The 26,303-nt window shown below is 45.5% G+C and overlaps 1 protein-coding gene across 1 annotated transcript in view; it reads left to right on the top strand.

The window, feature by feature from the left end:
- The window catches only part of Rcor1 (REST corepressor 1), an 87,608-nt gene that overhangs the window by 35,736 nt on the left and 25,569 nt on the right, over positions 1 to 26,303 (top strand). Inside the window, exons 3-4 of the mRNA XM_069997523.1 lie at positions 5,322 to 5,405; positions 19,502 to 19,554. Coding sequence (XP_069853624.1) covers positions 5,322 to 5,405; positions 19,502 to 19,554 — 137 coding nt within the window. The remainder of the gene's footprint in view (positions 1 to 5,321; positions 5,406 to 19,501; positions 19,555 to 26,303) is intronic.

Raw genomic sequence — 26,303 nt, 5'->3', positions numbered from 1 at the left:
CCACGACCGACCAAAAAAAAAAAAAAAAAAAAAAATAGCTTTGAAGCCGGGTGCCTGTGGCTCATGCCTATAATCCTAACTACTCAGGAGGCTGAGATCTGAGGATCAAGATTCAAAGCCAGCCAGGGCACGAAAGTCCAGGAGACTCTTATCTCCAATAAACCACCAGAAAACTGGAAGTGGCGCTGTGGCTCAAGTGGTAGAGCACTAGCTTTGAGCTGAAGAGCTGAGGGACAGTGCCCCGGCCCAGAGTTCAAGCCCCACAACCACCACCACCAACAAAATAAAAATAATAGCTTTATTGAGATGTAATTTCTATAGTTGATCCATCTTTCAAATGTGTGGTTTTGTGGTAAACAGCATCTTCAGAGTTGCAGGGCCCTCACCACACCTAATGTAGAATGTTTTCATCTCTCTAAAGGAAACCCCATGCCCACTAAGTCACCTCCTGTCCCCTCAACCACCCAGTCCTGTGCCATTCCTGATCTACTTCTGTTTCTGGAGTGCCGATTCTGTACATTTTCATGTAAATAGAGACATGGATGACTAGCCTTGATCACTTGGTGTAATATTTAGAAGGTTCTTCTGTGTTATGGACTGGATTAGTGTCTCTGCCCCCCCCCTCCCCCCTGGGCCTGGGTGCTGTTCCTCAGCTCTGCAGCTCAAGGCTAGCCCTCTACTACTTGAGCCACAGCGGAACTTCCAGCCTTTTCTGCTTATGTGGTGTTGAGGAATCAAACCCAAGGCCTCATGCATGCGAAGCAAGCGCTCTACCACTGAGCCACCTTCCTAGCCCTGGATTGGTCTCTTGCCCTCTGTTATTGCTCTGTAATTCATATGTAGATGCACATCTATCCATTATCAGCTGATGGACATTTGTGTTTCTGCTTTCCTGCTATTAAGAGCCAGACATTTATGTACAGGTTTTTAAATATATGAAAATAAACCTTCTCGCGCCCTCCCTCCCCCATTCCTTTCTCTTCTTGTGCTGGGTATCTAACTTAGGGCCTTGTGTATGCTGGGCAAGTGCTCTAAAGCTGAGCTACCCAGCCCTAAAGCTTATAGTTCTGAAAAAGTGGAATAAATACTTAGGTCCACTTTAATAAAGAGGAAGCTGTGGGGTATAGGGTAGTGAGGACATACAAAATTAGCAAATATCAGGTTATGTCAAAACTATCTGTGTGGTGTGTGTGTGTGTGCGTTTGTATATGTATGTGTGTGTAAGTTTCCGTAAATCTAAGAGGCCTCGAATCTAAATGATGTAAGGGGCCAGGAGAGAGCAGCAGGTTGAAGTATCCATGGAATGTCTGGTCTCTGGTGGAAGATTTGGATGTTTACTTGGGCCAGGCATGGTGAAAAACTTGAGTCTTCTCCCTCCCTTTCCCTTTCTTTTCTCCTCTCTCCATACTCTATGAGATTTGCAATGTAGTCTAAACTCCTGGACTCTCCTGCCTCAGCCTCCCTAGTGCTGAGATTGCAGGTGGGAAGCACCACACCCAGGGAGGATTGAGATTTGTCATATCCATGTCTTGAAAGCAGATAGGGAGCCTCAGTGAGAGCACGGCGTTTGTCCTAGGTCCTGGCCTTCAGCAGAATACCTGGCTCTCCATACCCTGGTTAACCTTGCAGTGGTCCACACGACCTATCTCCACAACAGCCTCAGAATGAGTGAAGGAGCAGGCAAACATTGCCAGTTAAACGTCTCCTCCTCTTGAGACATTCCATAGTAACTACACCATTTTTAGCAGTACTCTACAAGAGGGTTTGTCGCTCTGTCTTGTTAATTGTAATCATGTTGGGAGTGTGAATTTGCATTTCACTGATGCTTGACCATATCCAGTATCTTTTCCTGTGCTTTTGTGTAGAAATGCATATTCATATCCTTTTCCTTTATTAATTATTTTTTTTTTTTGTCGATCGTGGGGCTTGAACTTTGGGCCTGGTCTCTGTCCCTCAGCTCTTCAGCTCAAGGCAAATGCTCTACTTGAGCCACAGTGTCACTTCCCGTTTTCTGGTGGTTTATTGGAGGGCTGTGAAGGTGGCTCAGTGGTAGAGCGCTTGCTTTGCATGCCTGAGGCCCTGGGTTTGATTCCTCAGCACCACATAAGCAAAAAGAAAAAAGCCAGAAGTAGTGCTGTGGCTCAAGTGGTAGAGCACTAGTCTTGAGCTGAAGAGCTGAGGGACAGCGCCCAGGCTCAGAGTTCAGGCCCCACAACCAGACTCCCCCCCCCCACAAAAAGAAAGTCTAATGGACTTTTCCTGCCTGGGCTGGCTTTGAACCCCAATCCTCAAATCTCAGCCTCCTGAGTAGCTCAGATTACAGGCGTGAGCCATCGGCACCCAGCTGAATGCTCTCACTTTCTGCAAGCATGTATCTTACTTGCAATCTGCGCATTTTAGACTTTCATTGCTGGGATGACGTGTCACCATGTCACCATGTCCAGTTTCCCACTATGAGCGTTTCCTGCCCGAGTCCTTCTCCATCCGTCTCCTCCTAATCTTAGCCTCTTGTGTCACTTAGCATGTGCCACTGTGCCCAGCTGTGGTTGAGAATAGGTCTCACTCGCTTTCTGCCCATATTGGCCTTTGAACCACAGACCTTACATTCTAGTCTCCCAAGTAGCTAGGATTGTAAGCTCAGGAAAGATATTTCTTGCTACTATTCAGAGATGAAATTTGGGTTTAGAGGAAGTGAGAAGAGGCAGAAAGCTTGATCATGTCAATGCCACCTGAAGTAGTTCCCCAGAGTCTTTAAATTTGCGAATGTAGGTGGAGAGAACCATAGCCACGGAGCGTGAAGCACGCCAGGATAGGTGGCTTTCTGTTGGGGCTACGTTGAGCCCTGGGGTTTGTCGTTAGTCATTACCAGTTTGGTTTCAAGATGTGTCAACACATTCAGCTGACCATTTGGTCATTGTGAGGGAGAGTCTTTTTTTTTTTTTTTTTTTTGTCAGTCCTGGGGCTTGAACTCAGAGATTGAGTGTTGTCTCTGAACTTTTCTGTTCAAGGATAGGGTCCTACTGCTTGAGCACAGCTCCATTTCTGGCTTTTTGGTGGTTAACTAGAGACGAGTCTTATGGGCTTTTCTCCCTGGGCTGGCTTCCAGCCTCAGATCTCAGTCTCCTGAGTAGCTAGGATCATAGGCGTGAACCATGCATGCCCGGCAGCAAAGGCTTTCTTTTTCATTCTTCTGTCTGCCTACTCCCTAGATTCTCAAAGAAACATTAAAGCTGCTACAGAGCAAAACCTCCTTCTGTTAGTGTGGCTGTTAACCTGATTTCTGAGGCTTTTTATTGTGCACATCTTAACTTTTAAATGTATCCCATGACACAACACATCACTTTGACATTTAAATGTTTGTAACCTGATGCTGTACAGCTGATTAATTTTAGTTTCTGTATTCTTTTAAATGGCCGTGGACTTTTCTAATCCCTGTCAATAAAAATTCATGGTTTTCACATACTTTTTTACTGCCCAATTCTGTAGTGATTGTCTTTATCAGTTAGGGTTCTTTCATTTTTTGCCAGTTTGGGCTGAAACTCAGGTCCTGGGCACTGTCCTTGAGCCTCTTTGTGCTTACCACTTTGAGCCACAGCGCCTCTTCTGGTTTTCTGGTGGTTAATTGGAGATAAGAGTCTCATGGACTTCCCTGCCATGGGCTGACCTTGAACTAGGATCCTCAGCTCTCAGCCTCCTGATAGCTAGGATTACAGGTGTGAGCCACTGGCACCTGGCTCATTGTTCTAAATTTTTTTTGGGGGGGGAAGGGGTCAGTCATGGGGTATGAGCTCTGCCCTTGAGCTCTTCAGCTCAAGGCGAGCACTCTACCACTTGAGCCACAGCACCATCTTCTGGTTTTCTGGTGGTTAATTGGAGATAAAGAGTCTGAGACTTTCCTGTCAGAGCTGGCTTTGAACCGCCATCCTCAGATTTCAGCTTCCTGATCCTCAGATTGCAGCCTCCTGAGTAGCTAGGATTACAGGGGTGAGACACCAGCACCTGGCCTCCTTGTTCTATTTTAATACATGCAAACAAACTACTTAGACCATATTTATCCTCATTCACACATCTTATTGGCCCAATCCCCTTCCAGTCCTTCCCCACACAGGGTTTGTTTGACTTTCTTTCTTTCTTTTTTTTTTTTTTTTTTTGGATCCAGTTGTGGGGCCTGAACTCTGGGCCTGGGTGCTGTCCCTGAGCTTCCTTTGCTCAAGGCTAGCACTCTACTACTCGAACCACAGCTCTACTTCTGGTTTTTGAGTGATTAGTTGAAGATAAGAGTCTCACAGGGACTTTTCTGCCTGGGCTGGCTTTGACCTCTATCCTATCATGCCTATAGTTCTGTCTCATTAGGAGGCTGAGATCTTACTATAGGCTTGAGCCAGGTTAAATTTGTAAGTAGTTATTTATTTTGGTGGTCCTGGGCCTTGTGCTTGTTAAGGCTGGAGCAATACTCCTAGCTGGGCCACTAACCCTGTTTTAACTGGTTATTTTTAGGGTGGGGTCTTGCTTCCTGCCAGGGTGAGCCCCTGAGCTGTCATCCACTTTGGGCTAAATGTAGTAGCTCAAGTGAAGGACACCTACCTGTCTGGGCTGGCTTTGTACCTCACCCTGCCATTGCAGCCTTCCATAGAGCTTGGCATGGCCGGCATGCGTCTGAATCCAGCTATGCGTTGAGAAGGGATCTCACAAGCTTGAGTTAGTAACTTTTATATAGTTGTTCATTGTTGGGTTATTATTACCAAGACACTGAAAAATGAATGAGAAGTGTTAAGTGATCAAAGCACGGAACTCAGTTCTTTCTTTCTTTCTGGAAATGGGGTAGCTACATCGTAGCGCGGGGTGGTTTGAGCCCTTCATCTTCCTGCCTCATCTTCTGGAGTACAGGGCTTGTCAACAGATCCCACTCTCCCTGGTGGAGCCTCACCATTGGAAAGAACTTGCCGCAGTAAGCTTTCTCCAGATGAGCTGTCTCGGAGCAGAGCAGCGCCAGGGCTCCTGCCCTTGGGCACAGTGCCCTGCTCATGGTCAGCACTGCTGTGGCGGTTGCCTCCCTGGACTGCAGGGGCAGCGTTGCGCCTCGCGCACCTGTGCGCTCCGTGAGCCCGGGGATGTGGGGAGAGGACTGGGACGCACAAACGCTTCAACAGCTTGTCGCTGCCGCCAGGTTCCAGTGAGGCCACTGAGCGCCACCTGAGCACCTGTTTAGGGAAAGGGTGAGGGGTGACACGTTCTGAAGCTTGGAAGACCAGAACGGACGGTGTTGATTGGTTATTGTATCTGCTCAATTATAATGAGAATTTTCTTTTCTTTCTACCAAGCCAAACTGGCAAGGCGCAGTCAAGAACGAGATAATCTTGGCATGTTGGTCTGGTCACCTAATCAGAATCTATCAGAGGCAAAACGTAAGTCTTCATGCACCTGTATTTTCCACCTTTCTTAGGTAATGTAATATTTTAATAGAGGTATCTTTGTAGCTAAAAATCCCCTTTTATGTTACATTCTCTTACCTTTTAAAAATAATTTGACGAGTGAAATAATTTCTTTTTCTTTTTGTGCTGATACTGGGGCTTGAACTCAGGATGTTGCATTCTTGCTTGGCCTTTTCATTCAAGGCTGGCACTCACCACTTGAGCCACAGCTCCACTTTCTGCTTTTTGCTGATTAATTGGAGATAAGATTTCTCTGGACTGACTTTGGCTTTATATGGTGATTCTCAGATCTCAGCTTCCTAAGTAGCCTGGATTATAGGCCAGAGCTAGCAAAACCAGTTGTATTTCTTTTTTTCTCCTCTTTTGTTTCACCCCCCCCCCCACACACACACACTCCCCACCACCCCTGACAAGATTCTAGCTCCGTTGCCCAAGATGTCCTGAAATTCATGGTGTAGCCCGGGTTAGCCTCATCTTCCTGATGAGCATGCTCTTCCTCATGAGGCAAGCTCACCATACCTGGCTGGTAAGTATTTCTTTAATCGGGTCTAGAAACTTAAACATTTCAAGGTCTGCATTCTCCAAAGTGCTTTATATGCCAATATTGAAGTAACTTGGAGAAATGGCTCCTAGTAGAAAGAAAAATAGAATGTAGTAAATTGTTTTCTCAGTTGGGAATTTATGGAGTTTTTATTGTGTTTGTTTTTTTTTTTTTTTTTTTTTTTTGGGTCCGGTCGTGGGGCCTAAACTCTGGGCCTGGGCGCTGTCCCTCAGCTCTTCAGCTTAAGGCTAGCACTCTACCACTTGAGCCACAGTGCCACTTCCGGCTTTTTTCTTATGTGGTGCTGAGGAATCGAACCCAGGGCCTTGAGCATGCAAGGCAAGTGCTCTACCACTGAGCCACCTTCCCAGCCTGTGTTTGTTTTTTGGTGTAGGATCTCAACATTGTAGCCCAGGCTGGACTCAAACTTTGACCTCTCATGACTCAACTTCCTGAGTGCTGGGATTACAGGCATATGCCACCAGACTGAATTTATACTTAAAGAGACAGATTTTACTTGGAAGGACTGCAAAGGACAAATACACATTATTAAGAATAGACTCTAATGGCTAGATGTCAGTGCTCACACTTGTAATCCTGGCTACTTGGGAGATTGAGAATTAGAGGATCATTATTCAAGGCCAACTAGACAGAAAAGTTTGTGAGACCCTTTCTCAGCCTGAGTGTAGTGGCACATGCCTCTCATCCTAAGCTTTGTTGGAGGCAGAGATTACACAGAAACATTCTCAAGGCTCCAAGGAGAAGAATCTGGTGGAGCTGGTAGTGTGTGCTAGTTATTACAACTACAACTTGGAAGCCTAAAATCAGCCGATTGAAGTCCAGGTGCATGTTTGGGCAGTAAATGAGGTCCTGTTTCAAAAATAGCCAGTGCATCCCTGTGCTAGCGGTTTATGACTATAACCCTAGATGCGCAGGTGGCTGCAACCTGGATGATTTTGGGTCAAACCCAGCCCAAGAAGAAAAGCTCCTGAGACTATCAATCAGTTAACCAGCAAAAAAAGGGGGACTGGAAGCCTTGCTCAGTCAGTAGAGTGCCAGTTGTGAGTAAGGTGAGCAAGGGAGTATGAGTGTACGGCTCCTGAGTTCAGCTCTAGTATGACAAAAAGTTTATCATAGTGACCAGTACAAAGCAGGACTTAAAAATAACAAGCCTGGGCTGGGAAGGTGGCTCAGTGGTAGAGTGCTTGCCCTGCGTGCACGAGGCCCTGGGTTCAATTCCTCAGAACCACATAAGCAGAAAAAGCTGGCAGTGGCGCTGTCTCAAGTGGTAGTGCACTAACCTTGAGCCGAAGAGGTGAGAGACAGCACCCAGGCCCAGAGTTCAGGCCCCACAACAACAACAACAACAACAACACAAAGCCCCTTATCACATGAAACTTGATCATATCTAGAAATAAAGTTTGAGGCTTTCTCACAGTTAGAATTCTTCCTTTTCTTCTTCATTGCTGGGATTAAACTCAGCCTTACCCGGCACAGCGGGCTCTCACCTCTGGCCCGTACTCCAGCCCAAGGCTGTCTGCAATTTATTAGGTAAATGTTCTGTACTACATTTTTTTTGGTGGGGGGGTCTGGTCGTGGGGCCTGAACTCGGCCTGGGCGCTGTCCCTCAGCTCTTCAGCTCAAGGCTAGCGCTCTACCACTTGAGCCACAGCGCCACTTCTGGCTTTTTTCTTTTTGCTTATGTGGTGCTAAGGAATCGAACCCAGGGTCTCAGGCATGCAAGGCAAGCGCTCTACCATTGAGCCACCTTCCCAGCCCCTGCCATAGCTTTTTCAAGTCAGGGCTGGCAGTTTTCCACCTGAGCCACAGCTGCACTTAGGTTTTTTGCTGGTTAATTGAAGATAAGAGTCTCATAAACTTTCCTGCCTGCGCTGGCTTTGAATTGTGGTCCTCAGATCTCAGCCTCCTGAGTAGCTAGGATGACAGGCCTGAGCCACCGGCACCTGGCTTCCTTGCATTTTTGTACTTCAGTTTTATCATTTGAGACAAGATAGGTCCTTCTTTGAGAATTTTTTAGTGAGGTTTGTGGATAGTTTTTATGTTTTTTTAAATTATGAAATAACCTTTTTTTTAAAATATTGTATACATTTTTCTGTAGTAAAGGACTCTGGATTCTCAGAGGCATCTTTGACAAATACAAGTTTCGAATCATTATTTTCCAACAAACTAGGGCTTAGAAATTGATTAATTGGATAGTGAATTAGTACAGATGATATGCAGTAATTACAAAAGGTTACAAAAAGGGAAGTGCGGCAATTGGGGCCTGGTGTGGGGACACACACCCATGGGCCAAGGCAAAATGATTGTTAATTTGAGGCCAATTTGGCATCCATAGCAAGGCCTTGTCCACAAAAATAAGGCAGAGGGGAAGATCTGTTCATGTTTATGTTTATAAGAAATAGTTAAGTTGTGGGTTAAGCCTGAAATTTTCAGGCTTCGGCCAGGGTATCCCCAATTGTGCCTAGCAGTGTTACAGAGGTGCTCTAGCCTCCCATGCCAAGGCAGCGTGAGAGGCGATGTGTGCTGCGCACTCTGTGTTGAACAGTCACCGTCTGCCCCACTGGGTTTAAAAAGTTGAAGGCTCGGGCTGGGAAGGTGGCTCAGTGGTAGAGTGCTTGCCTTGCATGCCTGAGACCCTGGGTTCGATTCCTCAGCACCATATAAGCAAAAAGAAAAAAGCCGGAAGTGGCGCTGTGGCTCAAGTGGTAGAGTGCTAGCCTCGAGCTGAAGAACTGAGGGATAGACAGCACCCAGGCCCAGAGTTCAGGCCCCACGACCGGACCAAAAAAAAAAAAGTTGAAGGCTCACACAGAAAGAAGCCGGGACCCAGGGGATCTTTTTTTTTAATTGCCCTTCCTCGAGTGTGGGAAATTCAACCGACAATAGTTGAATGGTATTGGACTTAGCTATAATAAAATAACCTTTTCAGTATAATGTGATTTTTTTATTTTTGAAGGATATCCTAATTTCACTACTATTAGGATGGTATTTTATGAGTTCATAGTGGAGAACTGAGTAGCATTTCTGATACTTTTGGAGAACTGTTCTTCATATTTCCTGTTTTTTGTTTTGGTTTGTTTTCTTCTCCACGAGCACTTACAGTGACTTTCAAGAGCACTGTATTGGAATCTTTTTAGTGTTCTTCCTTACAGAAAGCTCAAAATATGCCTGCCTCCTTTATAACTTATGTAGCTCCCTCCTCCCCCCCCCAGTTCTGCAAGATAAATGTGCTTTATCCTCAATTTGCTGCCACGTTGCTTTGAGTATTTTTCAGGCAGTGTGACTCTGGGGTGTCTTTATCTCCTTTGCCCTCAGAAATGTGTTCCAGTTGGTCATGATGCCCATCTTTAGTTACAGTACCCAAAATGGAATGTTGGGAAAGACAGGCATTTATTGAGCTTTATGCCAAGCATAGTGTCCTGAGATGCTCACTTTTCTGGAATTTTCAGTCTCCACAGTCCATCTGTGGGAACTTTGTCCCCATTTGACAGATGGCATTCTGCAGGTCAGAGGCAAATGATTGACTGGTGGGTAGGCTCACTGTGTGGCATCTAGACCAGGAATTGCTCTCTGTTCTCACCAGGGCTTTTCCTGGATTGAGTTCTAATCCTGACTCACTCTCAGGGTAAATTCGCATTGATCTTCTTTTCATTTCTGTGATTGTCTTATCACTGGAGGTCAAGTTGTTGTTGTTGTTCTTGTTGTTTTTTGCCTTCCTGGGACTTGAACTCAGGGCCTGGGCACTGTCCCTGAGCTTTGTCAAGGCTAGCACTCCACCACTTTGGGTCTTTTTTTTGGGGGGGGGGTCCAGTTGTGGGGCCTGAACTCTGGGCCTGGGCACTGTCCCTCAGCTCTTCAGCTCAAGGCTAGCACTCTACCACTTGAGCCACAGCACCACTTCCGGCTTTTTTCTTTTTGCTTATGTGGTGCTGAGGAATGGAACCCAGGGCCTCATGCATGTAAGGCAAACACTCTACCACTGAGCCACCTTCCCAGCCCAGCACTCCACCACTTCGAACCAGAGAGCCATTTCTGGTTTTCGGTTAATTGGCAATAAAAGTCTCATGGGGACCTTTCAGCCCGAGCTGGCTTTGAACTGCAGTCCTCAGATGTCAACCTCTTGAGTAGCTAGGATTACAGATACAGAGGTGAGCCACCGGTGCCCAGCTAAGATTTTTTTTTCATGTTTGTATTTGTGTTATCTATGGGAGTCTTTGGAGTTACAATTTAATATTTTGGCTAGACTTAGAAAAGAACAGAAGAAAATTTGGGCATCGACAGCTTATGCCTATTATAATCCTAGCTGAGGATCATGTTTCAAAGCCATCCTTGACAGGAAAGTCTCCGGAAGACTTTTTTTTGGGGGGGCGGGCTGTCCGGTCATGAACTCAGGGCCTGGGCGCTGTCTCTCAGCTCTTCACCTCAAGGCTAGTGCTGTACCACTTGAGCCACAGCGCCACTTCCAGCTTTTTTTCTTTTTGCTTATGTGGTGCTGGGGAATCGAACCCAGGGCCTCATGCATGCAAGGCAAGCGCTCTACCACTGAACCACCTTCCCAGCTCCAGAAGACTCTTATCGCCAATTAAAAACCTGAAAACCAGCTGGGCACCGGTGGCTCACATCTATAATTCTAGTTACTCAGGAGGCTGAGATCTGAGTATCGCTGTTCAAAGCCAGCCTTGCCAGGAAAGTCCATGAGATTCTCATCTCCAGTTAACCACCAGAAAGCCAGAAGTGGTGTTGTGGCTCAAGTAATAATGTGTTAGTCTTGAGCTGAAGAGCTGAGGGACAACTCCCAGGCCCAGGGTCCAAGCCCCACAACCCCCCAAAAATAAATAAATAAAACCTGGAAAACCAAAAGTGGCACTGTGGCTCAAAGTGATACCTTGAGCAAAAGAGCTAGGGACAGTGCCCAGGCCCTGTGTTTAAGCCCCATGAATGACAAGAAAACGCAAAGAACAGAAGAAAGTGAAGAGAGAGGCGGGGAGAGAGAATGAGAATGTGTAGATGTAGGTCCTGGAGCTTAAACTCAGGGTCTTGAGCCACTACTCCACTTCCAGCTTTTTGGTTTAACTGGAGATAAGAGTCTCGAGGACTTGCCTGCCCCTGTTGGCTTCCAGTTGTGATCTTAAGATCTCAGTCTCCAGAGTAGCTAAGATTGCTCCTTGGACACTTTTTTTTTTTTTTTTACAGTACATCATAATGGTGCTTTTATCAACATGTACATAATGGTCCCATAAGATTATAATAGAGCTGAAAATTCCTGTTGCCTAGTGCTTGTATCCAATAAGTTGTTCATGTTTGTGATAGTGCTGGTGTAAACAAACCTGTTGTGCTGCAAGTCCACGGTAAAGATAATGAACCACTGGCTTGCGCATTTACACTTTGAATTGTTAAATTGTACTTAAAAAGAAGTATTAGTGGAGGGGCCCATCAGCTGCACTGGACATTGATGAAAGTGAACTAAGCGATGGGAGGGAGGGAGGGAGGGAATGAGGGGGAAAGAGGGAATAGCTGATACTAAGCAAAAGGAAAGAAATGTGTACATATCACCCAATGTGGAAAAAAGAGTTGTATTGTCAAATCTCATAGAATTCACAGACATTATAGACCATAATAATGACAATTGGCCTTGTGAAGGTTAAAATGTATTTGTGACTTTAGCTAAGTATAACTATACCACAGTATTGTGAAATTTATGTAGTCATTTAATCTCAATAAAGAAATATTTGGAAAAAAGTATTGGGTAACTGCATGGCCACCTCACACCAGTGGCTTCATACATCTTGTATTGCCCTATGTTTATTGTGTCTTTTCCCCTTGTGCTTAATTTAATGTCACTTTGTTTTTTCACCATGCCCCTAGGAGCGGTAGGCTATAGCATATCTGTATCTGTCCTCTTCCCGGAATCCTCTCCAATGTCTGAGGTTTGTTTGCCCAGTGGCGTCCAGTCTGAGCAAATTGAGACACAATCTTAGTGTGGTTTCAGTTTACATTTCCTTAAGGTGAAGTAAGAAAGTCCAAGACTCTCTTACCTTATCTCCAATTAAACAGCGAAAACAGAAGTGGAGCTCTGGCTCCCAAATTTGACTTTGCCTTGTCTTTTGACACAGTTTGAAATTTTACACAGTTTTCATGTTACATATATTAACAGTTTTCATGTTACATATGTTAACTCAGCTTGATTGTCTTTGGAGCTGTTAATGCTTTCCATCATTGTCTACCATTAATTAATTAATTAATTAATGTATTTATTTATTTATTTTTGTGCTCGTCCTGAGGCTTGAACTCAGGGACTGAGAGCTGTCCCTGAGCTTTTATTCCCAGAGCTGGTACTCTACTGCTTGAACCATAGCTCTACTTTGGGCTTTTAATTGATTGAAGATAAGAGTCTCAGGGACTTGTCTACCTGGGCTGGTTTTAAACTGCAGTCCTCAGATCTCAGCCTCTTAAGTACCTAATATTATAGGTGTGAGTCACCATGCCCAGGTTCGATTTTAAAGATATAGGAGATGGATTGTACAAATGACTTTCTGAGGCAAAAGTTGGGGTGTGGTCTTGTCCTTGTATCACTTAAGAAATTCTGATGTATTATTCATCCAAACATTTAAAAATAATTTATTTTTAGTTTAATGTTTTTTGTACCTCTACTGCCGCCCCCCCCCCCCCCCCCCAGTCCTGGGGCTTGAACTCAGCCTGGGCACCGTCCCAGAGCTTCCTTTGCTCAAGGTTAGCACTCTACCACTTGAACCCCACAGCACTGCTTTCAGCCTTTGCTCTTTATGTGGTCCTGAGGAATGGAACCCAGGGCGTCATGCATGCTAAACAAGCACCCTGCCACTAAGTCACAATCCCAGCGCCTTAGTCTTAGTTTAAAATATGTAAAAATATGTTTAAAATATGTAGTTTAAAATCACTTATGGCAGTACCATCACTTGCTAGGTAAGTACTCTACCTCTGGAGCCATACTTCCAACCCTTTTACCTTTAGTTATCTTTTTTTGTGCTTTTGCCTAGGCCTTGGCTGCAGACCAAGATCAAGTCTGTCTACCTAAGGCCTTCTGCATGCTGAAATCACAGGCGGGTGGAATAGTGACTGGCTAACTCTCGGCTGGCTGTCTCCTCGAACTGTGATCTTGCTAATCTCTGCATCTTCGTTATAAAGGGTGTACTTTATCCAGACTGGAGGACTGGTTAATCAACAATCGGTTTCTTGTTCTCTTTCTCACCTACCTCCTACAGCTACTCAGAGGGATCATTGGAATGAAAACTGTAGAATGGCTGCCACCAGGTGGCAGAATTGCTTTATTCAAGCTTCTTTTTTGATACTCAATGACAGATAATTTCCTGTTTTTATAATAACGGAGATGCCAGGATATTTGCTGTCATATTCTGCTTGTTTTTGGAGGTGCGGTCATGAAACCCGGGGTGGGTTTGTGCATGCTAGGCAAGTACTCTGCACTCTGCTCCTTCTCTAGCCCGGGACCATGTTCTTCAAAGATTTTGGCATGCTCAGTTTGAATTGTGAGGGGGCCACTCTCGTGCTTCCTTTGCAGTATGTAGCATCACTGCAGATGCTGATAGCAAATGGTTATTAAGAGCTCCACGGGGTGTCCTTAGCTCCTTAGGCAGCGCTTGCCACTGGAACAGGCCAGGCGCAGTGTGCGCGGGAGGGCCGGGAGAGTGAAGGTCATGGTGGCAGTGTTCATCTGCAGTCTCTTTTGCAGTTGAATTTGAGACTTTTACCATTGCACCAAGGGCATTGGGTTCGTTCTACTAAACCATGAATAAACAGAAGCAGAGCTGAGTCCCCACAAAAAGGGTAAGCATCCCTGTTGGTACCACTCCCTCCAGCCACAGCGCTCCTTTCAAGCTGGAGTAGATAGAGGGGGTGTGGCCGGCTTTGCTTGGTTTCCTGTTCCACTGAGTGGAATTCCTTCTGTCTGCTCTCAAGGAAGATTTCAAGTATTCTGGGATCACGGTGTAAATAGCAGAAATCAGTGTGTGACTCTGGCCAGCTTCTTACATTTCCTGAGCTTGTCTCTTCATTTGTGAGTAAGAATGCTAAAAGGCTTATAAAGAGCTTAGAGCATCGGGCGCTGGTGGCTCATGCCTGTAATCCTACCTACTCAGGAGGCTGAGATCTGAGGATCTCGGTTCAAAGCTAGCTAGGGCAGGAAAGCCTGTGGGACATCTCCAGTTGTTAATAACCAGAAAATCAGAAGTGGCGCTGTGGGTCAAGTGGTAGAGTGCTAGCCTTGAACTGAAGACGTGCAGGGACAGTGCCCAGGCCCAGAGTTGAAGCCCCACAACCGACCAAAAACAAAAAGGGCTTAGAGCAATGGCTAGCACAAAGTAAATTCTCAGGTGTTAATGATTGTTTTTATTTCAGCCATGTAACTTTGGGGTATTTAGGAATCCCTTCCTCCCCCCTCTTTTCCTCCCTCCTCCTCTTTCTCAACTTCTAAGAAAGCTAGCCATGGGTTTGAACAGTCTACTTTTTTTTTTTTTTTTTTTTGTGGGTCCTGGGTCTTGAACTCTGAGCCTAGGCCCTGAGCTTCTTTAGCTCAAAGCAAGCACTCTACCACTTGAGCCACAGTGCTCTTCCAGCCTTTTTGACTATTTTATAGGAGATAAGAGTCACATGGACTTTCCTGCTCAGTCTGGCTTTGAGCCATGATCTTCACATCTCAGCCTCCTGAGTAGCTAGGATTAAAAGTGTGAGCTACTAGTACCCGGCTCAATCTACTTACTATAGAGCATAATTCATGCCCATTTTCATTACATTTAAGATTAGATAATTATTATTTCTTTTGTTGGTTGTAGGGCTTGAAGCCAGGGCCTGGTCACATTCCCTGAGCTCTGCCACTTTGAGCCACAGCGCCACTTCCAGTTTCCTGGTGGTTAATTGGAGATAAGAGTCTTATGAGGGGCTGGGAAGGTGGCTCAGTGGTAGAGCGCTTGCCTTGCATGCATGAGGCCCTGGGTTCTATTCCTCAGTACCACATAAACAGAAAAGACTGGAAGTGGTGCTGTAGCTCAAGTGGTAGAGCGCTAGCCTTGAGTTCAGACCCCATGACCAACAAAAAAATAAATTAGAAAAAAATTTTTTTTAAAAGACGACACCTTTAGAACAAAACAAAACAAAAAGAGTCTTATGAACTTTTGTGCGCAGGCTGGCTTTGAACTGTTGTCCTCTGATCTTAGCCTCTTGAGCAGCTAGTGTTACAGGTATGAACCACCAGTGCGCAGGCTGATTTTATTTTTTTATGTTAAAAGCTTTTTTCACATAAGGAAATGACTTGGTTTTGAAAATTGCGCATTTTCAAAGTAGTAAAGCTTCTCTCTAGCAAGCTCAAGGCCTGAGTTCAAATCCTTGTATCTGCGTTTATTACTGTTGTACCCGTAGCAGCTGCTGCCATCTGTGGGGCACCTAGCTAAGTAATAGCAATCATAGACTTGGGAGGAGAGCCCAGGACTGTGTGGGGTAGGAAGGCAGAGAGAAACGTGGACTGTCAAAGGCGTGGGGTTTTTTGGTTCCCAGTTCTAGACCCTGAGTCCAGGCCTTGGTGCTTGCTTGCTCAGAGCTATTATGCTACCAATTGAGCCAAACTTCCAGTCTGGGATTTTGCTGTTTAATTGGAGATGGAATCTCAAAAATTTTCTGCCCAGACTGTCTTCAAAACCGAGTCTTCCATAGCTCAGCCTCCTGAGCAGCTAGGATGACAGGCGTGAGCCGCCCGCCGGCCAGGAAAAGGCCCGTGCTGAGAAGAGAGGCACGTGAAGTGCCTGAGGTTTCTCCTGAGGCCATGGCCAGGCTTTGCTTGTGGTGGCGCCTTCCCAGGCTTATAAAATAGTCACAGCAGTATAAAGGTCTTGATTGGCTTTAATTTTAGTTCTAGGATAGCTGGCTTTATTTATTATATGTAAACAAAAGATCGTGGGGAGGAGGAAGCATTAACAAAAGAACAAAAAGTAAACTGGTTACTTAATAAGTGTAAGGGTTGGGGACTAGACAATAATAGATGCTGACCAGTTCACTTCCAGTTATTTCAGTTTACTTTTGTGTAAAGGCTAAAACAGAAAGAACTTTATTATGCCAGTTGAACCTGGCCTATTTGGGACATTAGGCTGTTGTCTAATCCTGATGAGTTGGAAGGGCAGATAAACAGCTTAGTCTTGGCTGAGTGACATGGAGTGTTAGCTGTAGGGCTCCATTTTCATTTCTAGCCTGGTCTTTTGGGACTCAGTACAGATTAATACAGTACAGATTGGTGCTCTGTAATTTTTATTTAGCCCTGGGAAGGTCAGGGAAGTTCCTAAAGGAAATAAAAGATGCTTTCTGTGGTTTCTGCCCTGCCACATGAACTCAGTAATAAACAGCCCAGATTGGATCTTGACCTTTTGGAAACACACTTGACCTTGCTGCCTTGCTGGACAGACAACCTAAAAGAAAACACTGGCATTGAATATATGAAAGTGCTGCCAGCAGCCACTTAGCAATTGTTTGTGTAAGCTTTGTCAGAAATTGGGGATGATGAGATGGCTAAAAAGTGTTTGCTAGTGTGTATTAGATGGCGTCATTTCACAGGTTACAAGGCTTTCCACGCACGACCTTATTTCTTCCTAGTCTCCAGAGCTCCTGTAGGCACACTAGGTGACTCCTTTGTTTTTTTTTTTTTTTTTTTTTTTTTGGGTCCGGTCGTAGGCCTGAACTCTGGGCCTGGGCACTGTCCCTCAGCTCTTTAGCTCAAGGCTAGTGCTCTACCACTTGAGCCACAGCGCCACTTCCAGCTTTTTTTTTTTTTTTTGGTCAGTCCTGGGGCTTGAACTCTGGGCCTGGGCGCTGTCCGTCAGCTCTTCAGCTCAAGATGAGCGCTCTACCACTTGAACTACAGTGCCACTTCCGGTTTTCTGGTGGTTTATTGGAGATAGGAGTCTCACAGTCTTTCCTGCCTGGGCTACCTTTGAACCGCGATCCTCAGATCTCAGCCTCCTGAGTAGCTAGGATTACAGGCGTGAGCTACCAGTTCCCGGCCCAGTTTTTTTTTTTTCTGCTCATGTGGTGCTGAGGAATCGAACCCAGGGCCTTATGCATGCAAGACAAGTGCTTTACCACGGAGCCACCCTCCCAGCCCCCTAGGCGGCTGCTTTGTAGCTGGTAGTAGTGGTGCTGTTCGTTCTTTTGGTCTGTGTCTTCAGGGTGATCTCATAGCACATCTCACAGTAGTGTCCTTTGAAAGGCAATCTTAGTAAAAGTACCTTGGTTTTGCCATACGGTAGTGTGGCATCAGAGGGAAGTGGAGTAGCACTCAAAGCGCATGTGCTTCTCTTGTGAGTTTTTAGCTCATTCTGAAGGCATTGGGCCAGGCATGAATCGTGAGCCTGTTACTGATGCAAAAGGATGGACTCTTGGAGGAGGGGCAGCTGGCACCGGCCTCAGGAGGACGGGTGATCCAGGCACTCTGCAGTCTTTGATTTGCCTAGAGAACAAATGACTGGCATAACCACCCTTTTATGAGGGAAAAAGCTAGAGATATGTCTTGTAGTACCTGGCTCCAAGCCCCAACCACCAGTTTCAACCTTGGTGGCAGAATAAAACCTTTCAATTTGTTATTAGTGATAATCAGTTGGAATTTTACTGTATTCTGTGAGTGAAGAAACTAGGAAATTTGTAAATATTTCAAATTTTGAAAAAATATGTTGAGTGCCTCATCTCATTGTACAACTAATGTAAACTAACAAAAGAAAATTAGTTGGGCACCGGTGGCTCACGCCTATAATCATAACTACTCAGGAGGCTGAGATCTGAGGATCACGGTTCAAAGCCAGCCTGGGCAGGAAAGTCCAAGAGTTTTTTTGTTTTTTTTGGGGGGGGGTCCGGTTGTGGGGCCTGAACTCTGGGCCTGGGCACTGTCCCTCAGCTCTTCAGCTCAAGGCTAGCGCTCTACCACCTGAGCCACAGCGCCACTTCCGGCTTTTTTCTTTTTGCTTATGTGGTGCTGAGGAATGGAACCCAGGGCCTCATGCATGCAAGGCAAGTGCTCTACCACTGAGTCACCTTCCCAGCCCCTCCAAGAGACTCTTATCTCCAGTAAACCACTAGAACACTGGAATTGGCACTGTGGCTCAAGTGGTAGAGCGCTTGTCTTGAGCTGAAGAGCTGAGGGACAGCGCCGAGACCCAGAGTTCAAGCCCCACAACTGAAAAAAAAAAAAAAGAAAGAAAATTAGTGCCTTAGTCTCAATTAATACTGAGTTACATATTGATTGCTGTTTGAATTAAGTCGACTCTCTTTTGTCAATACGATTTTCTTCCTCTGAGTGTTAGAATACATACTAATAAAAGAACTTGAATTCTTTTTCACTATTGATTTTTTAAACTTGGTTGTCATTTCTGTGATAATTGGGGGAATGCATGTGTGGTATACAGTAGGATTAGTGTGCTGGGATTGAGATGTTCTCTCTCAGGGTAACCATGCTCAAGGCAAACACACCGGGCCTCTCTTTCCATGTTGTGCCTCTGCCTGGACAGTGAGATTTGGGAGTAAGAGGACATATGGGCTGGAGGAGATTTTGTTGCTTATTCCATGAAATTCTGTGCCATTTTACTTTCTGGGTTTATGCTGTTCTTAGAATTTATAAAGCAAAGTCAGCCATGGATGGTGCCCTTGACAGTAGTTCATTGCTATCTGGCATGCTTGAAAAGACCAGAAAACCCTTTAAAGGATGCTGATTTCTTGGGGGGGGATGGCTTCTGTCTCAGCCTCCCCCATCCAGGATTGAAGGTGGGCAATACCACACCGGCTCATATTTCTTTTTACTACGAAATGTAATTTTCAACCAAAGTAATACTTGTTTTAGAAAGTGGAAGTTAGCCTGGCTGCTCAGGAGATGGAGCTGGGGAGGTTCACAGCTCACGACCAGACTAGGTAAAAAGCAGAGACTCAGCCGGCGCCGGTGGCTCATGCCTGTCATCCTAGCTACTCAGGAGGCTGAGATCTGAGGACCATGGTTCAAAGCCAGCCCGGGCAGGAAAGTCCGTGAGACTCTAATCTTCAATAAACCACTAGAAAACTGGAAGTGGCGCTGTGGCTCAAGCGGTGCTCGCCTTGAGCTGAAGAGTGTAAGGTCAGCACCCAAGCCCAGAGTTCAAGCCCCACGACCAACCGGAAAAAAAAAAAAAAAAAGCAAAGGCCCTGCCGGCCCTGCCTGAAAAGTAACTACAGCTAGCTCATGCCTTGCGTAAGTCAGAGAGTACCCGCATAGCACGTGCCAGGCTCTGAGTCAACTCTAGTACCACCAAAAAGTGAAAAAAAAGAAAATACAAAGAGCACTCATCTGGCCATCAGTAATTGGGTGTGCCCGGGCGCGCCTGTGGGCTCTGTGCACCCCACAATTCCCCGGTGTCCTGTATTTCCCCCGGGATGTGGCAGCCCTAAGCGACGTGTCCGTGGATGGGGATTGTGCTGTCCTCAGGTGGTTCACTGGTTTCCTCCTGTTTTTCAGTGGATGAGTACATCGCCATCGCCAAAGAGAAGCACGGGTACAACATGGAGCAGGTATTGGCATGTTCTCTGTTGTTCACTGGGGCCACATGGTTTCCTCTGTTTATTGAGCACCGTGTCTCTTCATGGGCTTTTGTCGGTGTTACAGATCTTGGTTGTCTTTCTCCTTGCTGGGGTGTCTGTTGAGTGGATCTTGGCTTTGGAAGGCAGACGTTCTTTCTGTAAGTCTCCAACCGCCAGGGCAGTGGCCCTGTGCGGGCAGTGAGGCGTCGGTCTGCAGCACGAAACTCTTCTCGAATATGATTTGTGGATCATTCTTTGGGTTGTGGGATTTTTTTTCTGATTTTGTATCATACTCTTTTTTTTTTCCATCTATCTGAGAAAGGGTCCAAGCCCAGAGCTCACTGAGTTGGTCTCAAACATGAGGTCCTCCTGCCTCAGCCTCCTAAAAGTGCTGGGATTGCAAGCGTCCATCACCATGCCTGCTGAATAATGTTTTGATATTCAGTTGAATCAGTAACAAGTCATAAAACAACATTTACTCAAAAGAGAAAATGGCTTTCTTTTTCCAAAGTATACTCATAAACTGGTTTAGAAAAAAACATTAATTTTTATAGCCTAAAATGCTTAAATATTAACCTGATTGCTAAATATTTCTATTCTACTCTATTCTATTCTCTCTCTCTCCTCTCTCTCTCTCCTCTCTCTCTCCTCTCTCTCTCTGTCTGTGTCTCTGTCTGTGTCTCTGTGTCTCTGTCTCTGTCTCTGTCTGTCTGTCTGTCTGTCTGTCTGTCTGTCTGTCTGTCTGTCTGTCTGTCTGTCTGTCTGTCTGTCTCTCTCTCTCTCTCTCTCTCTCTCTCGTCAGTCATGGGTCTTGAACTTTGGGCCTAGACGCTGTCCCTGCACTCTTCAGCTCAAGGCAAGCACTCTACCACTTGAGCCACAACACCAGTTGCAGTTTTCTGAATGGTTTATTGGAGATAAGAGTCTCACAGACTTTCCTGCCCAGGCTGGCTTTGAACCAAGATGCTCAGATCTCAGCTTCCTAAGTAGCTAGGATGACAGGCGTGAGCCACCAGTGCCCAGCAATATATCTGTTCTTAAGGATGCTACTCTTGATTATTTTCATATTTAGCAAGATGGTTTTTACTTTAAAATTTGGACATAGTGGGGCTGGGAAGGTGGCTCAGTGGTAGAGCGCTTGCCTTGCATGCCTTAGGCCCTGGGTTCGATTCTTCAGCACCACATAAGCAGAAAAAAAAAGCCGGAAGTGGCGCTGTGGCTCAAGTGGTAGAGTGTTCGCCTTGAGCTGAAGAGCTGAGGGACAGCACCCAGATCCAGAGTTCAGGGCCCACGACTGGACCCCCCCCCCAAAAAAAAATTTGTACATAGGAAATTGGTATATAAAAGTATTGCTGCATTATCTTGTTTCTAATTCATTCCTCACCTACTTGTATTTCTTTTCTTTTTGAATTGAAACATCCAACAGTACGTGTGAGAGGTTTCTTTGTAAAACAAAACAAAACAACTGTTTTTGTAGACTGCCTGCTCTGCATATGCATTGCAGGGTGTGGTGCCTTATTGGCTTGTTGTTTGCCACTTCCTAGTTGTTAAAGCTGTCTAGTGTCTCAGAGCCTCAGGGTTTTCAGATTTGAGACATAAGGATAATGGAATGTACTTCACAGGACTCATGAGATGAGAGTCAGTGTGCAGAAAGTCATGTGACCAGGAGGATTCTGAGACTGGCAGGGTAGGAGGCACCAAGCGTCTGTCTCCCCATCTAAACTTGAACTGCACTGATGGAACTATCTGATAAGCCTGAGGTCTGTCAAAGACCTGTAGCTTCAGCCATTATCCCTCACAGGCCAGTGGCCGCTGATGACAGGAAGCTGTATGTGTGTTTCTGGAATAGTTTATACATAGCTTGCAGGACCCAGTGGGCAAAATGCCTGCCCTCCAGATGCTCAGCATCTGTGCTCTGCTGGCAGATGGCTGCTTCTCATCGCAGCGCAGGCCGAGGCTGAGCCATCGCCGGTGCTCTTCCTGGTCCTTGAGTGCCTCTCCTTCCTGCTACGGTGACTTAATGGTGAACGGAAGGGCCAAGGCCCAGGCCCTCTGCTGCTCCCTTCATTTTCCTCCTTTTTTCCCCCTCTTGAGAGGCAGCCAGTACAGATTAGGGCATTCAAAAGCAACTACCTATGAGGGAAAATTAGAAAGTTGATGTACATAGCTAGAGAAAGAAGTAGGCTTAGAAAAATCCAAACTCATGCATCAGACAGATCCCTGGCAGAGACAGATTGCAATTATGAAAAAATAGAAAAAGAATCACAAAAGAATAACACACCATGGAGAACAGCGAACATCTGACTTACCATGGTAATTGCATTTTTAAATTCAGACATCCAGTTTTCAGCCAACACACACACCCCACAAAGCTAGAAAGAAACAGGAAAGAATAGCCCATTGAGAGGAAAATAAACAAACAGAATATGTCTCTGACAAAAACCTGTTACATGAAGATGTTTATTTTATTTGAATTCTTGGGCATTGCCGCGGACTGAGGCCAGCGCTGTATGCGTGCCAGGCCGGGCAAACCCTTCGTTTAGTCCACACCCCAGCCAGACCTGCCTCAAAGACCACTGACACAGCCCCTGACTAAAAGACCACGTGGAGGACAGCAACAAAGTGGTGTGCCGGAGAAAATGGAGATACTAAAAAGAAAACCTGACTTGAAATTTGAAAAAGTTCTGGAGCCACAAATTACAATATATGTAAGGAAAGTTCATCTGAGAGTTGAGCGGTTTTGAGGAGACGAAAGAAAGAATCAGTGCATTTGAGCATAGGACAATTTCTTTGTAATCTGTGGTGCTGAGGATGGAATCCAGGACCCCCACATGCCAGGCGGGAAGTCTGTTGAGTTTCCCCCATCAGAGTACATGTTACTGAACATGAAGAGCAAGAAGGGAAGGAAGGGACAGCAACTGGGTGAACAGCTTGGTGCTGTGGCTCAAGCTTGCAGTCTGAGTTACTTGTTAGGATGAGATTGAACACTGCAGGTTGAAGGCAGTCTGGAGTAGACATTCATGAGACGCCCATCTCAACAAATATCTGGATATCTTCCATGCTACATGACTGTCAGCCCTATTGAGAGAAGCACAAATAATAGCATTGCAGCTGGGAGCCGGTGGCTCACGCCTGTCATCCTAGCTACTCAGGAGGCTGAGATCTGAGGGTCTCGGTTCAAAGGCAGCCCGGGCAGGAAAGTCTGTGAGTCTCTTATCTCCGATAAACAACAAGAAAACCAGAAGTAGCACTGTGGCTCAAGTGGTGGAGTGTTCGCCTTTAGCTGAAGAGCTGAGGGGCAGCGCCCAGGCCCAGAGTTCAAGCCCCATGACCGACCAAAAAAAAAAAAAAAAAAGAGCCTTGCAGTCTAAGCTGGCTGGGGTATAAAGCATGATCCTGTCTCAGCACAAGAAAGGCTAGGTTGTGATTCAAGCTGTATAGCACCTGAATTTAAACCCCAGTACTGCCAAAATAAAAACAGATAAAACGGGGTCGAGTTTAGCTCTGCTCCATGCGAGAGCACTTGCCTAGTAAGTGCAAGGCCCTGAGTTCGGTCTTCAGCTCTGCAGAAATTTAAAAAAAAAAAAAAAAAGTGAATAGAACCCAAGAGGCTTGTAGGATATCATCAATGAGAAGAATCAAGAGCACTGGGAATTTCAGAGGGAGAAAACTTCAGGATGGAGAAGTTTTGAAGAAATAATGGCCCATAGCTTCTCAAAGCTGATCAAAATCATGAGTATGAACATCAGAGCTCAACAAACTTCAACTAAGGTGAACTCATGCCTACACCAAGACACAGAATAAAGCTTCCAAAAGCCAATGATGGGCTGGGTGTGTGGCTCACACGTGTAATCCTAGCTACTCAGGAGGCAGAAATCGTGAAGATCATGATACAAAACTGGTAGATATAAAAAAGAAAATGAGCCAAGTGCCAGTGGCCCACGCCTGTAATCCTAGCTACTCAGGAGGCTGAGATCTGAGGATCATGCTTCAAAGCCAGCCCAGGCACAAAAAGCCATGAAACTCTTATCTCCAATAAAATACCAGAAAACCGGAAGTGGTGCTGTGGCTCAAGTGGTAGTGCACTTACTTGAGCTGAAAAGCTGCAGGACAGTGCCCAGGCCCAGAATTCAAGCCCCATGACTGACCCACAGTTTCCCCCCCCACTCCCACACGCACCAAAAAAAAATAAATGAGACTACATCTGAACAAATAAGCCAGGCATTGTGGCTATATGGGGGGTGTAAGTAGGAGACTCACGGTCCTTGGCCAGTCCAGGCAAAAAGCAAGAACCTACCTAGAAATATAACTAAAGTGAAAATAGCAGGAGGCATGGCTCAAGTGGTACTTGTTTGCCTAACAAGCACAAAGCCCTGAGTTCAAATTACATACTGGGGGCAGAGGTGGGGATAGGAGACTTTAAGAGGGAGACCATTTTTCACACTGAAGAGATCATCAATAGCACAATGCTAAGTGGGAAAAATCATCAACCAAGAACTGTATGTGTGTTCTTGTAGTTCAGCACTTGCCTGGCATGTGCCAGGTCCCAGATTCCAACCCTAGCACCACACAGAGACAGGAAAGCCTGCATAGACAGTTGTTCATCAAAAGTGAAGATAGGTGCTAGTGGCTCATGCCTGTAATCCTAGCTGTTTAAAAGCCTGATATCAGAGGATTCACACACACACACACACACACACACACACACACACACACACACACACACAAGATAGGTGCTAGTGGCTCATGCCTGTAATCCTAGCTGTTTAAGAGCCTGATATCAGAGGATACACACACACACACACACACACACACACACACACACACACACACACACACACACACACACACACACACACACACACACACACACACACACACACACACACACACACACACACACACACACACACACACACAAGCAGGAAAAGAGACCCTTATCTCCAGTTAACTACCAAAATGTCAGAAGTGGAGAGTGGAGCCGCCTTGAGCACAAAAGCTCAGGACAGATTCTAGGCCTCGAGTTCAGGCCCCAGGACCAACACACACACACACACACACACACACACACACACACACGATGAAATTAAGATAATTCCCGGGAGGGAGTTCATTCCCATTGATGTACACTTCAAGAACAAGCAAGGTATCCTACAAGAGAATAAAGATTTTAAAATACACGAGTAGTTGTGAAAGCTAGTATTACTAAGCAATGGTTTGTAAGTGTACTCTTGATTTTCTGTGTGCTTCAAGAACCTAATATAGTAGAAAAGATAGTCGGAATGTTAATATTATTACCTTAGTGATTAGATGCTACACTTTTCCCATATAGCTTAAAAGACCAGTACATGCAAAAAAAAAAGAATTATTGGTATAAAGTATAAAATGATATAATTTTGTGATGTCAGCAGCTGAAAGGGGTGGGACAGAGATATTAGAATATCATTTAAGATCTTAACTGTAACCATGGAGGTAACCACAAGAAAAAACACAGCAGAGTGTGGTGGTATGGTGGTAAGTGAAAATAGGATCTGGTTGAGGCTAGCCTGAGCAAAAGAGAGTTTTAAAAGTTAATATCTCAACAAAGAAGCCTAGTAGAGCTGGGCACCAGTGGCTCATGGTTATAATCCTAGCTACTGAAGTGGCTGAGATCACAGGATCAAGGTTCGAAGTCAGCTCAGTAGGAATGTCCATGAAACTCTTACTTTCCAATTAACCAGTAAAATTCCAGAAGTGAAGCTGGGGCTCAAGTGGGTGAACACTAGCCTTGAGCATAAAAGGTCACAACGGTGCCCAGGCTCTGAGTTTAATCTCCAGGACTGGCACACGTTTGCACGCATACACATACACCTGGTGGTACATGTCAATACCAGCTACTTGGGAATTGGAGGTAGGAAGACCATTGTTTAGGCCAGCTTAGGAAGCATGAGACCCTACAAACCCCAGGGAGGTGGGAAGGAAGAAGTGACAGGAGCACCTTAAGCTTATAAAATAGACTTAGCTTTACACTTTTTAGGGTTGTTTAGGGTTTGGGGTTATTTTGTTGAGACCTCGGTAGCCTTACTTTGTAGCCCAGACTTCTCAGACCTCCTGCTTTACCTCCCAAGTGCAGGATCACAGGTGTGTATAACCACACTAAGCTCAAAATAGACTTTTAAATCAGAACAAGTTACAAGAGACGACAGGGACTTTGGCTGTGAGTGGGAATGTAAAATGGCAGGACTGCTGAGGAGAGCAGGTGCCGTGCTTTAAGAAATTCAAAGCAGTATTACCATAGGATTCAGCTCTACTTCTAGATACATAGCCAAACAAACAAAAGCAGGTTCTCAAAGAGCCATTTGTACATCTGTGTTTATAGTAACTAAAACAAGGAAGCAGCCCAAGTATGGAACAAGCAAACAAATAGGCAAACTACAGTCTATACTTACATGGGAATTTGTTCACCCTTAAAAGAAGGGTGCTGGATGCTGGTGGCTCATACCTGTGTTAGCTACTAAAGAGTCTGAGATCTGAGTACTGTGGTTTGAAGCCAGCCTGGCCAGGAAAGGCCCTGAGACTATCTCAACAATTAATTACAAAACAAAAAGAACACAAAAAACCAGAAGTGGACCTGTGGCTCAACTTGTAGAGCACTAGCCTTGAGCGAAAGCTAAAACACAGCACCCAGGCCCCAAGATGAAGCCCTAGGCCAGCACCGAAAAAAAAGGGGAGTGAGGAAGCAATATGGATGGACCTTGATA

Source organism: Dipodomys merriami, unplaced genomic scaffold (assembly GCF_024711535.1).
Source record: "Dipodomys merriami isolate MVZ:Mamm:240054 unplaced genomic scaffold, mDipMer1.0.p SCAF_50, whole genome shotgun sequence".
In the NCBI taxonomy this organism is placed as follows: Eukaryota; Metazoa; Chordata; class Mammalia; order Rodentia; family Heteromyidae; genus Dipodomys; species Dipodomys merriami.
Note: the sequence above shows the minus strand (reverse complement) of the source record. Positions and strands in the feature narration are given on the sequence as shown.